Source organism: Melampsora larici-populina, assembly GCF_000204055.1.
Source record: "Melampsora larici-populina 98AG31 unplaced genomic scaffold MELLAscaffold_59, whole genome shotgun sequence".
Classification (NCBI taxonomy): Eukaryota; Fungi; Basidiomycota; class Pucciniomycetes; order Pucciniales; family Melampsoraceae; genus Melampsora; species Melampsora laricis-populina.
In genome coordinates this window covers 330,429-343,461 of record NW_006768823.1, presented here as the reverse complement: position 1 = coordinate 343,461, position 13,033 = coordinate 330,429, and the positions used below count along the sequence as shown (strand labels likewise).

At 42.2% G+C, this 13,033-nt stretch overlaps 1 protein-coding gene across 1 annotated transcript; it reads right to left on the bottom strand.

Moving 5' to 3' along the window:
• Nucleotides 1–7,502: 7,502 nt before the first annotated feature.
• Nucleotides 7,503–9,110, bottom strand: MELLADRAFT_93320 (uncharacterized protein; the record flags this gene model as incomplete). The annotated part of the gene is made up of 4 exons (XM_007416295.1): nucleotides 7,503–7,591; nucleotides 7,651–7,698; nucleotides 7,860–7,949; nucleotides 8,957–9,110. The coding sequence occupies 4 exons, from the start codon at nucleotides 9,108–9,110 to the stop codon at nucleotides 7,503–7,505; spliced, it is 381 nt and encodes a 126-aa protein (XP_007416357.1).
• Between the last annotated feature and the right edge of the window lie 3,923 nt (nucleotides 9,111–13,033).

Sequence of the window (13,033 nt, the reverse complement as noted above, 5' to 3'; positions counted from 1 at the left end):
GTGGCTGGAATCTCAACTCAATAAGGTAAAACAAGCTTTCTTTGATTCTATATACTGCTCCAATCTGCTAATATCTTGTATCTGTATAAGTCATTGACTTCATTTGACAGCAAATCGATTCGACTTGCCATCGCTCTGTTATGACCGGCTTCAGGGGTCTTTCGTGGAGGCAACGGAGGGAGAGGGTGCTAACTAGTTGGTATGATTATTGTAGCATGAGGAAAGAGCAATACAGGAAAAGCTCTGAACAAGAGTAGGCTCGAGTGTCTCCTCTGTCACGAGTTGTGACACCTCAGTGAACCATGATCTAGGATCATAACACTATCCCCCCCTTTACGCCCAGGCTCCCTGTTCGCCGCCCTGCGTTCCTCCCCGGGGCTTGCATTAAAAAACCCGGTGGGAAAAAGCTTTACCCCTCTTACATGCATCTCGTTCTTCTGTGAACTTCTGCTGCCTTCGGAAACTTTAAATCAAAGTTGTCGATCATGTCCCTCGCATTGCTGACATTGATCTCTGGCTCCCATGAGTCTTCTGATTGGTTACACCCTTTCCAACTGATAAGATACTCGGCTTTTCCTCGTCTTAGCCTCTTGTCCAGTACCGCCTCCACCTCCCATTCTTCCCCTCCGTCGATCTCTATGGGTTGCGGTTCAATCTGTTGGCGCTCCTCAATCAAATCTGGTGAGCATTTTCGTAGTACTGATACATGGAACATGGGGTGGACTCTACTCATCGTTAACGGTAATCGTAGTTTGTAGGCCGAAGGCGATATTTTCTTCTCTATGCCAAACGGCCCCAACCACCTATGGTCCAATTTTGCTGATGGTTGTGTGGTTGAGATGTGCTTCGAGCTTAGCCAAACTTCATCACCCACGTTCCAATCTGGTGTTGGCCGTCTACCTTCATCGTAAGTCTTCTTCATTGCCTCTTGAGCTCGTCTTAAGTTTTCCTTTAACTCATTCTGAATTTCTTCTATGTTCTTTAGCCGTTCCTCCACTTCCTGTATGCATCTTTCTCTTGTTGGTATCCGTCCAAATGACAGATCGTACCCTAAGTTTGCTTTAAAAGGTGAGTATCCTGTTGCAGTGTGCGTTCCATTATTATATGCAAACTCAGCTAATGGAAGATGTTTGTTCCAGTCGTCCAGTCAATAGCTCACGAAGTGGCGCAGGTATTGCTCCACTGCCTTATTGACAATCTCGGTTTGTCCGTCGGTTTGAGGGTGGAAGGCCGTCGATGGGTGCAAGGCAATACCTAATTGTTTATTCAGTGACTCGGTAAGTTTTGCTATAAACACACTACCTCTATCAGACACAATGGTCTTCGGAGCGCCGTGTAGCTTCCAGACATGGGTTAGCATCAGTGTCGCTAACTCTCCTGCGTCCATTTCTGTAGTACAGGGAATAAAATGTCCCATCTTCGTGAGTCGATCGACAACTGTTAATATACAGTTCATTCCTTTCGATACCGGTAAGTCCGTGATCACATTGTAACTGATGTCAGTCCATGGTCCGGCCGGGATTGGCAACGGGTCGAGTGATCCGAATGGCGCCAAACTTGATGGTTTTATGCGAGCACAAGATCCACATCCATCTACAAAATTATTCACGTAAGCTTTCATCGATTTCCATTTATATTGCCTCTGTACTAGACTAAGTGTCTTAGCTCTCCCTGGGTGGCCAGCCAGCACGCTATCGTGCCGACTTCGTAGGATCTCGAACTTGCACTTTTTGTCATCCGGAACTTCAATCAGACCTTTATTATACAGGACTCCTTCGTGCACCTCATAATCTCCTAGTGCATCGTCGAGTTTGGTAACCGTAGGTCCTTCTAATGCGTGCATCACTCCTTGAATTCTTGAGTCGGCTTTCGAACTTTCTCTAATCTGATCAATGATTTGGTCGTCGGTCCATATTGGTAAGTTCTCTGATCTGTCTAATGCATCTATTTCAACCGTATCCTTGATTGTAGACTGAATGATATCCTGTTCGAACCACGCCTCTACGTCATCATGCTCAACTGTTTCATCTTCGAACCAAGCCTCAATACTGTCTAGCTCCGCTATGAATGATTCCTCGGACAGGTTCTCTGGTCGGAGTAAGCTCCCGAAGGATAACTTTTCGTTTACTGAAGGTTCTAGGTCTGGTCGTCGAGAAAGCGCATCTGGTTTTGTGGAATCACGGCCGGGTCGAAATTTGATGTGGAAATCAAAACAACCCAGAGTTTCAGCCCAACGGGCCTGCCTTCGCGTGAGTTGCTTAGTCGTCATGAACGTCTCCAAGTTCTTGTGGTCGGTGTAAACTGTTACCTCAAGTCTGTTTGGGTTGCCTTCGAGATAGTGGCGCCACTCTTTGAAGGCTGCCACAACTGCTAACATTTCTTTATCGAATATTTCGTAGTTCCTCTCGGCCTGGACTAACGATCGAGACAGGAAGGCAATGGGGTGGAGAACTCCCTCATCATCGTTTTGCGATAGCACGGCTCCCAGTGCATAGTCAGAGCAGTCGCACTCAAGGATGAACTCCTTGTAGGGATTCGCTATCTTCAAGATTGGGGCGGTGGTGAAAGACGTCTTGAGAATGTCAAACGCTTGTTGTTGTCTATCTGTCCACACAAAAGGTACGTCGGCACATGTCAAATCGCGTAGAGGTCTTGTGATCTTAGAGAATCCGCTGATAAATTGTCGGTAAAAATTAGCAAAACCCAGGAAGCGTTGGATCTGCGAGACATTCTTCGGGTTTGGCCAATCAGTAACCGCCGATACTTTGAGAGGGTCCATTCGGACTTTGTTCTTCAATATTAACAGTCCAAGGTAATCAATTTCCTTCTTTGAGAATTTACACTTTTCGGGCTTTAACCAGATGTTATGAGCTTGTAGGATCTCTAGTACCTCACCAACGACCTTCTCGTGGTCAACCCCTTTCGGCGTATATATAAGTAAGTCGTCTAGATATGCAGCAAGATCTTTTCCAATTTTCTCACGGAATATGTCGGATATGAAGAATTGAAAGTATCCTGGTGCCCCCGTCGGTCCAAATGGCATTACTAATGGTTCGAATTGTCCACGTTTGCATATGAAGGCAAGTCTCTTCTCATGACCTTCAAAGACACGCAGGTTATTATAGCCATTGCGCATGTCCAAACAGGTAAAGTCCTCCGCGTCTCTCAAACTGTCCACTAGTTCCATAGTTAGTGGCAAGGGATACTTATTCTTAACCGTTAACGCATTCAACTTTCTGTAGTCAAAGCACGGACAAAGGTTGCCATCCTTTTTTCCGGTGAACAACACGGGGGCCGCCCAAGGAGAAGTAGTACGTCGAATAGTTCCTTTTGCTAAGCCTTCGTCAATCATAGTATTGAGTGCTGTTTCCTCCTCGGGTGACAGAGGGATTATCCTACTGGCCTGTGGGGTGGCTCCAGGTATAAGGTCAACTCGGAAATCGTAACGACGGTGTGGCGGTAATGTCATCGAATTTTTCTTTCTGAACATGTTGATATAGCGGTGATATTGGGACGGCACGAGTTCTTCTACAGATTTCTCCGGTCGATTCTTGACATCGTCGGCCGCAAGTTTGGCTGATACGTTCCAGGAGGTCTTTGCGGCGCATACCGACGGTATCAAGCTGTTGTCCAAAAAACTAAGCTTGTCAACTGAATCAAGGATGTGGTGGGGGGCTTTATCGGACTCACCTCGCGGGGGCTTAATCTTCCCAATGGAAAGAGCCCCCTCGCCATGTTTCCTAGCGTTCCCCTTCCGGGCCTCAAGGCTACCTGGGGTGGTTTAAAGTTCCCACAATCCTCATTGTATACGAGCCTATAAAAGCTGTCAGTTCAACTTCCAAGACTGATTAGCTGGTTGAAGGACAAAATTGAAGCAGGTAAGGAGAGTTCAGACTTACGCAGTGAAACGACGTCGCAAGTGGTCACACTTGCGTTGTCAAGCTAAATACACAAAACTGAGAGTTGTAAGTCACGATGATTCCACAAGAAACCAAAGGACCAGGATTTTAACTGAAGAGCTCACGCGAGAGACAAAAAAGACGCAGGGGTGAGGACGCAACACAAGAAAAGTTCGTACGCAGGGGTTGAGGCCACCATGCAGCCTCTGATTGGACGTTGTGTGCCCTCCAACCTTTGGCACGCGACATCCAATCAGAGGCTGCATGGTATTTCACCTTTTGGCAATCAGTGAAATTGCACAGGCCGATGAGTGTTCCCTCCAGAATTTTTGGAAACCAGACAGTGACTCGTGAGTGAGCCACTGTCAACACGCCAAGGCCACGAGTTGTTGCCCTTTCAGGATCCGTATGTAATGTGGTGGTGTTTGGTTGCATCTGTCCCGTCATCCACACAGACTGATTCAGAGGATGAGCTCAGCAAGCAAAGTAAGTCTCTGCTCACGCTTACTTGGCTCAGCAATCAGTTTTGGAAAGATGCCACGCGATTTCGCGCTGACCATGCGAGGACCAAGCAGGCGGTCTATAGGCCCGCAGGACGCGCCTACAAGTCCCGCTGCTGGCTGCTCTGGGATTAAACAGGGGCGGCCCGTGAAGGCCAGCCCAGGGTGGCCTGCAGTCTGGCCAGGGGCGAGTCTTGGGTCGGAAACCGACCTGACGGATTTCAGACTGGTTGGGACCAACTTCTGACCCAGGATCCCCCCGTGGTGTAGTAGATTATCCTCTTCCAGCTCTGTATAACCCTTGTTGGGTTATAAGTTCTACAACGTGGCTACCAAAACCTGTGATAGGATTCAGAATATCATACAAGCAGTCCAGAACCCGATCTCATTGAAACTTACGGCAGCAACATCAAACTACGAAGTCAAAGACAAAATACTCTATCACCAAGGTAGGATTGAAGTCCCAGACAACAACAACATTAAATTGAAGATTTTACAAAGCAGACATGACAGTTTATTAGCTGGACATCCCGGTAGATCAAAGACTTTCAGTCTTACCCGTAGGTGCTTTTCATGGCCCGGAATGAAAAGATACATAAATAAATATGTTGACATTTGTGATTCATGCTTGAGAGTCAAAAGCACAACACAAAAGCCATTTGGATCGTTAGAACCACTACCCATCCCAGCAGGCCCTTGGACCAAAATCAGCTACAATCTCATTACAAAACTGCCAGAATCAAACGGTAAAGACAGCATTCTTACCGATGTCGACCGATTGACAAAAATGGCACATTACATACCATGCAGAGAAAGCATGTCTTCAAACAAACTGGCTGATATCATGACAAAAGAAGTTTGGCAATTACATAGGAACCCAAAGTCTATTGTTTCAGATAGAGGGACAATTTTTATATCTCAACTGACTAAAGAATTGAACTCAAGGTTGGGTATACGTCTATTACCATCAACGGCATTTCACCCACGCACAGATGGTCAACCCAAACTTGTGAATAGAGCAATTGAACAATACTTAAGACACTTCGTGGATTACCGTCAGACAAACTGGGAATCACTGTTACCCACTGCTGAGTTTTCTTATAATAACAGAGACCATGTATCCATTGGAGTTTCACCATTTAAGGCTAACTACGGTTATAACCCAACATTCAGAGGAGTACCAATGAGTGAACAGTGCATCCCACAAGTAGAAGAACGGTTGAAGATACTGAAAGAAGTACAAGCCAAATTATCAGAATTGTTGGAAGCAGCTCAAGAAGAAATGAAACACCAATTTGATGAGGGAGTCAGGCCAACACCGACTGGGAAGATAGGAGATCAGGTCTGGTTAAACAGCAAAAATGTTTCTACTACAAGACCTAGTCCTAAATTGAAACATCGGTGCCTAGGACCATTTGATATTATTGAACAAGTATCTTGTTCTGCTTACAGATTGAAACTACCAGATACAATGAAAGGGGTACATGCAGTGTTTCACGTGTCATTACTACAAAAGCATAAGACAGTGTAGTATTTAAAGCTCAACAAGAGCTTTACAACAACTAAGAAGGGATAATCTACTATGTGTAATATAGTAGAAGTTGCCTAAAGACTGCCTTCTTTAAAGAAACCAGCACAAGGGCACTTGCTGCCCACTTTGTGATAACAGAGAGAAAGATAAAGGCACCAGAGAAATAAAGCAATACTGTTGTGTAGTAATATTCCCAGATTTTAAGCACAAAAAGTCCACACACTATGTTATTACTAGCAATACTGTTGTTAAGTATTATTCTCAAATTGACTTATAGTCTTTAACACACGTAAATAAATTTCTCCTTGCTTTGAAGGGGCGGATTTAAGTGATCTTAGTACAAATACAGTAAATAAATGATGATTTATAACACTACAACAAAGGTATAAGATGCAGAAAAGGGAAAAACAATCCCAAAATCATCAAGGAGTACTTATATCCACATGTAACAACCTCTACAATAGTCAACAGCCTCAAAAACCAGCCAAATCCGCCTAAAGAACCCTAAAAACCATGTAATGACGCAATGTAATGATCTTGTTACTAATGTATGATGTAATTTCCACAGCCAAAAGTGATCAATGGCACAATGATTTAATGTACAGCACTTCTTAAGATGAATACAGGTGATTTGTACCTTGTAAACTAGCTGCAAACCAATTTTTGAGATTACGAATGTTTTTCAGATGGGGTCCAATTTTGAACTACTATAGTGCATCTTGTATCCCTCGTGATACTGATCATTTATGACACCCATATGGTCTATTTCTTATGAGTGATGAGTAAGATATTGAGTTGTGAAGTTAAGGTTTTTGGTGTTACATGTTGACTTGTGACTGTAAATTCAAGATTCACACCAATTTCTTATTTCCCTCATAACGTTTTACATAAACCTCCGTTACTGATGAGGTAAAGCTTGTACATTATGTAATACACTCTTCTGCGTTGAATGGGCTATTTATCAACCTAATCTGACGTCATTCAACATATGTAATTAGCTGAAAACCTTCATTTTCGACGAAATTCACCCATTTTCCTCACTTTTCACAGCTGCTACTCTCTTTTCCTTGCTCATGTAATATGACATCATCTTCTACAACCTTAAAAATCCCGGAAAATTCTCTTGGCAACCTTAATTTCCATCACTACCACCATTACATATGTAAACTACATGTATAACCCTTGTTTACCATCCTCGAAAAAGTACCTTTCTGCTAATAACTTCTGTCTTTCCTTATCAACCTTCAAGATTAAAACTGTTACTGTATAATAAGATGTTGTTCTTTCATATTCTAACCCTAATAAACCCATAAATTAATTATCAATACCCTAAAAACCGTTTTCCAACTTTTACACCTATATTTTCAAATGTTTCTTATCTTTTCTTTTTCTGTCTTTTTGTAATAACTTTGTAAGTAAACTATAATGATCTTAAGAATATATTTGAAATAAGATGACATAATATTGAGTTAATAAGTACACATAAGTCTCTAAGAGCTTCAATTGATCTAAAAACCGTCATTTCGAATTTTCTTAGGGTTAGGGTTAGGGTGTAGGTAAAAGTACCAATGGTCATTTTGATGTTAGTCTATATTTTTGATTTACACTTTTCTTCAGAAATTGCATGCTAGGTTTCAACTTCTTTCTTCCTGACACCAGAGCTGATATTATTTGTGAAAGATGCTGTATTGACCAATCAAATCACAATCAAATGACTCACAGATGTTATGTGACCACTTCACATGACTGTGTTCAATGTGAACTGGATCTACCATATTAGGGCGGTTCAAGAAGGGTTCGGCAAACCCCCTTGACACAACCTGGCGAACCCACATTTTAAGCTCGGCCAGTCCTTCAAATCCAGGTTTGCACATTGCCGAACACCCCAAATTTACGATTTAAGTGCTTTTAAATCCAGGTCAAACCAACCTTTTTGTTCATTCTGGTTCCAACAGTTGGTTTTTTGTGATTCTTGGTCCTTTATTAAATGGGAAAGGAGGACGGGCTCCGCTGGGCAACCTAAGGATTATCTGGCTTCCAACCCATTGTCTACAGAGAATTTGTTAATGAAAGAGGTAAGGGTTGGAAAAAAAAGAAAAACCAGGGACAGCGCTGAAAAAAAGGAAAATGGAAGCAATTTTGTTTTTTGTTTGTTGTACCTGATACAACACTTTTTTTCAAAAATCACAGGTACAAGATTTAAAAATTTTAAGGACACTGAAGTGTTTGCAAAACCGTGAACCACCTCTAAAGGTGGATCACAAACCTAAAATTCTACTTATAATTTTAAGTTCCCAAACGCAACTTGAAATTTAAGATAGGGCTGTAAAAGGCTTTCTTGAACCTCCCTATTGTCAGTATCGGCACCAGGTCATAAATCACACCACAAAAGCAAAGAGAACATGGTTGATAAGTATCATTTCTCTTCTTTGGAGGTGTTATTAAAAACATGGTTTTATAATCATTGTTCATACCAAGGACATATCTGTTTCCTGTATTTGGACATTATTTATCTAATCTTGGCCACAGTGGGAACTATAACCAAAATGAGGCCGGTCTGACTTTGGTATTGGCCATACTGGAAATCATAACAAAAACATGATTTTCTAAATTTGGAAACACAGATATAGAAGGAAGCAATTTCTTATCATGGATATGAGAGAAGAAGAGAATCAAAAGCTTATTGGGGGGATACACATGTGATATTGCAAGGTAAAACCAGCCTTATTTCATGATGTGAACAAGAAATCATAGTCAAATACTGACCTACAGCCATTCCGATATTGCTTGTCACACCTTTTTGAAAAAGAAAAAGTTTGTGAGCTTGAAACCTAAGTTTTAACCGGTTAAAACCTGAAATTTGGCTGTATTGCCTTGAATTACAGCCAAGTTTGAAGTTTTATTGAGTAAAAACTCAGGTTTCATGTTTTCTTTTTCAAAATGGAGCAACAAGCAATATCGGAATGGCTGTATTTTTGTTATTGTCTCATTTTAATTATCTCCAGCTTCATCATTATTTTCAAAACTTCCTGAGTTGTCTTGTGTTCCATCATTTCCACCTACATTTGCAGGCAAATATCCTGTAATTTGTCCACCTGGATTGCTGGTCAGGTTGGTTGCCAATCCAGTCAAGTTTCCTCCTCCTCCTTCTAATTGATCACCACTTCTGCCTTCAGTCATTGTTGTTGAAGTGTGCAATTGACGGAAATAAGAAAAGTTACAAATTAAGTAAGAAAGGAATTACAAGAGTAGTGCGGAAAGATAAACCAGAATACGTCATGAAACAAAAGGAGAATTACATCATTGTATTCCCCCAAAGTATTCAGACTAGTAGATTACTTATAATGTCATTCGATCAACCCAACTGACTTCTCTTCCCCATCTTTGGGAAGAGAAGTAAGTAAATTTTCATCTTTTCATTATCTCAATATTTGTTTACTGAATTTAACTGTTGTTTCTCAATGTCTTGACCAAATAGAAAATTAGTCTCTTGTTGACTCAAAGATCAGTTATCAGCTGAAAGATAACTTAACTAACTAAATGTATCATCTATTAAATTGAACCTTTGTTCTAGGTATTAAATGTTTCTTAATCAAACTCATTTCATCATCTTCTGTTTTCTGATTAAATTATCATTGTTTTAGGTCAGAGTCTTCTTCTTAGAAAAAGTTGTTGGAGGTTGTTATAATTAATGCACCGACCCGGCCCGAAAAAAAAGGGCCGAACCCGGGTATGGGACCGGGTCGAGCGGGTCTCGGCGTGAGTATGGGTGACTTCGGGTTGACCCGGTCTGACCCGCTTATATGGGCAAAGGGTAGGTTTTCTCAACTTTTCTCAAGTTTAGAACAAATTATAATTCTTTAATTTCAATAGACTTCAATTTTTTATTTCAATAGACTACATTCTTGTATTTCGTCTTGATAAGCTACCATAAAACTTGAAAAGTTGTAAAAATGAGAAAACAAAAGCGACCATTGTTGATACCTTATTCCAAGTCTTGAGGCATACAAGAGCTTCAAACGTCTCTGATTTAAGACCATGGCGTCGTTTAGTTAAAATACGGCCCCCAGCTGAGAAGGCCCGTTCTGAAGGTGTACTACAAGCTGGGACTGAAAGAAAGATTCGAGCCATCCTTGCAAGAGATGGGTAAATCATATCATGTTCGCGCCAATAATCTAATGGTTTACAAGAGCCTGGCTCTCGGGGATCTGCTAGATACGATACAAGTTCATCGGTCATTGAACGTTTCTTGGGGGCCGAGATGAACGATCGAGGTCCGTCTTCGTCAGTCATTTCCGAGGTGTTGTCGATAACATCATCATTATCATCTGGAATGAATTGGCGAGCCTCCCTTAAGAAGAGATCTTGCCAATCGGATTGATTGAAAATTCCAGCTTTATGAAGAGTGTCTGAGGAAAGTTCTTTGTCTTTGCTTCGAGGGTCAAGTACATGTGCACAGAGATAGACAGGCTTATGAATCGCTTTGTTAAAATAGTCGGAAAGTTTTTTTCTTCATAGGAGCGTGTTATGATCCTAGATCATGGTTCACTGAGGTGTCACAACTCGTGACAGAGGAGACACTTGAGCCTACTCTTGTTCAGAGCTTTTCCTGTATTGCTCTTTCCTCATGCTACAATATTCATACCAACTAGTTAGCACCCTCTCCCTCCGTTGCCTCCACGAAAGACCCCTGAAGCCGGTCATAACACATTGTAGCATCTAACTCGAAACAGACCGAGAGGACATCAAGAAGAAAAGAAAAGAAGAATAATTGAAATTTAACAGTAAAAATTAAAGAAGAAGAAAATTTTAAATACGAGACGATAGACAAAGTTCAGAAAAAGAAGATTAAAATTAAAAAGATTGAAGTTAGTAAATTAAGAAATCCTATCCACCTCCACGCTCTCCATCACCACGCCGTCCTTCCAAATTCCCACCGAAGATACCGAATCCGTTGAGGGCGAGTCTTGGCACGAAGTAACACCTGACAGCCTAGAGTCGAACTCGATGGCTACGACCGAGGATATCAACCGTCTGGCTCAGCAAATGACCAAACTGAACAACCAGTTAGTCGAGGAAGCGGCACGCCGTAATGAGTTGAACAAAAGACTTACGCAGGAAACCACACGTCGTGAGCAAGCTGAAGCCCGACTTGCCCAACTTGAATCCGGCCAAAACCCTACTACTGCCACCGTACCACCGTCATTTGCACCAGCACCAACATCTGCGACTACACCTGCACCAGCACAAACCTCAACGACGACCACCGCAACTACCACCACGACACCCCATATGATAAAAGTCGCCACCCCGGATAAATACGACGGCACACGTGGAGCATTGGCGGAGGCTTACGCTAGTCAGGTTGGGATCTATATTGCCATGAACTCTGCACTGTTTAAGACCGATGGATCAAAAGTCATGTTTGCTATCTCTTATCTGACCGGTGAGGCTATCAAATGGGCTCAACCATTCTTGCAACAGATCCTCAACCCAAATGAAGAGAATGAAGTCACTTACATGGAATTCACCCGCGCCTTTGAGCCTGTATTCTTCGACTCCGACCGACAGAAACGTGCCGAAACTGCTCTCTGTGCCTTGAAACAAACCCGATCAGCTGCTGAATATACAATCAAGTTCAATCAATTAGCCCCAGCAACCAAATGGGAATTACCTACGTTGATTAGTCATTATCGACAGGGATTGAAAAGTAACGTTTGTATACCGATGATCCGTGACCAGTTTGACACTTTGGAGGATATCACTAAGCTCGCATGTGCCATTGATAACGACCTACGCGGGGAACACACTGATCCAGCCCCGATGTCACGCCCGGCCGACCCCAACGCAATGGATATATCCTCCGCCTGATTCGACATTTCTTCAGATGAGTACAACAGGACGATAGCTGGTAATTTATGTTTTACATGTGGAAAATCTGGTCATCAAGCTCGTTGGTGTAAAAAGGATCGTCGTGATGGGTTCAAGAGTAGAGGAAATGGAAAGGGGAAGATTGCAGAATTAGAGGCGAAAATTGCTGCGATGGAAGGGGGGATGAGTAGGTTGACGGCTAGTAGTTCGGGTAGTTCATCAGCAGATCTGTCAAAAAATGGCGACGCTCAAGAGTGACGGACGTGCCACCCTCGGGCCTGTGTCAGGAGAAATTAGTAGTGGAATTGGATGCTGTTATGTCAAATGCAAATACAAACCAAGATCCTCGTGTGTTTACATCCATATCCCTTTCCCAAACCTCCTGTGCCACGTCCCCCAACCCAGACAGTATTCCAGCCCGTGCATTGATTGATTGCGGCTCAACCCATGTGGTCTCACAGCCCCCAATCACAAGTCACTGGCAGGCCAGTGCCTCCCACCGACCCTAGCAAGTTATGAGCAAGTTATGAGAAAGTTATGAAATGGATATCAAATGGATAACATCCATCGATTGAGAATTTGTTGAGAAGTGGTTGGGAGACCACCAAAATTGAGATGATGTCATACAGCATCATAAACCTGTACAAACCTGCTCCTGTATTTCCCCACCAAGAATATATAGTTTATTAACCTTTGTGACATAAATTGACTGAGTTATTGAGGTTTGAAAAAAAAATCACGGACAAAAAATACTATTTTTGTACTATACCTAAGAATTGATTCTGGAATATCTTCCAGCTTCATCAATATACATGCACAAAAAAATTGATATTCCTTTTGAAAACATGTTTCTCCACATTTTTGTCCCCTAGAACCTTCCTGTATGGGCAGTATTTCTATATGTAATTGTGGTGTGTACATGAGCAGTCAACAATTTGATTGATTCTTTGTTTCTAGGCAGAATATGGCAAAGTTTATGGCAGAAATTTTTGTCAAATACCATCTACATGTACATCAATCAAATTCAGAATGATTTTGGCAATATGTTCCCTCAAATTTTTTCTGGGGGCAAAGAACTTCAGAAAATCAAACTTGCAGACACATTCAGGAATTACATGTAGAAATACTACCCATACAGGAGGCTTTAGGGGACAAAAATGTGGAGGACAGTTTGAAAAGATATCATCATCCCCTGCGATTGCGAAGAACGTGAGATCCTCTCCTCCTTTTTT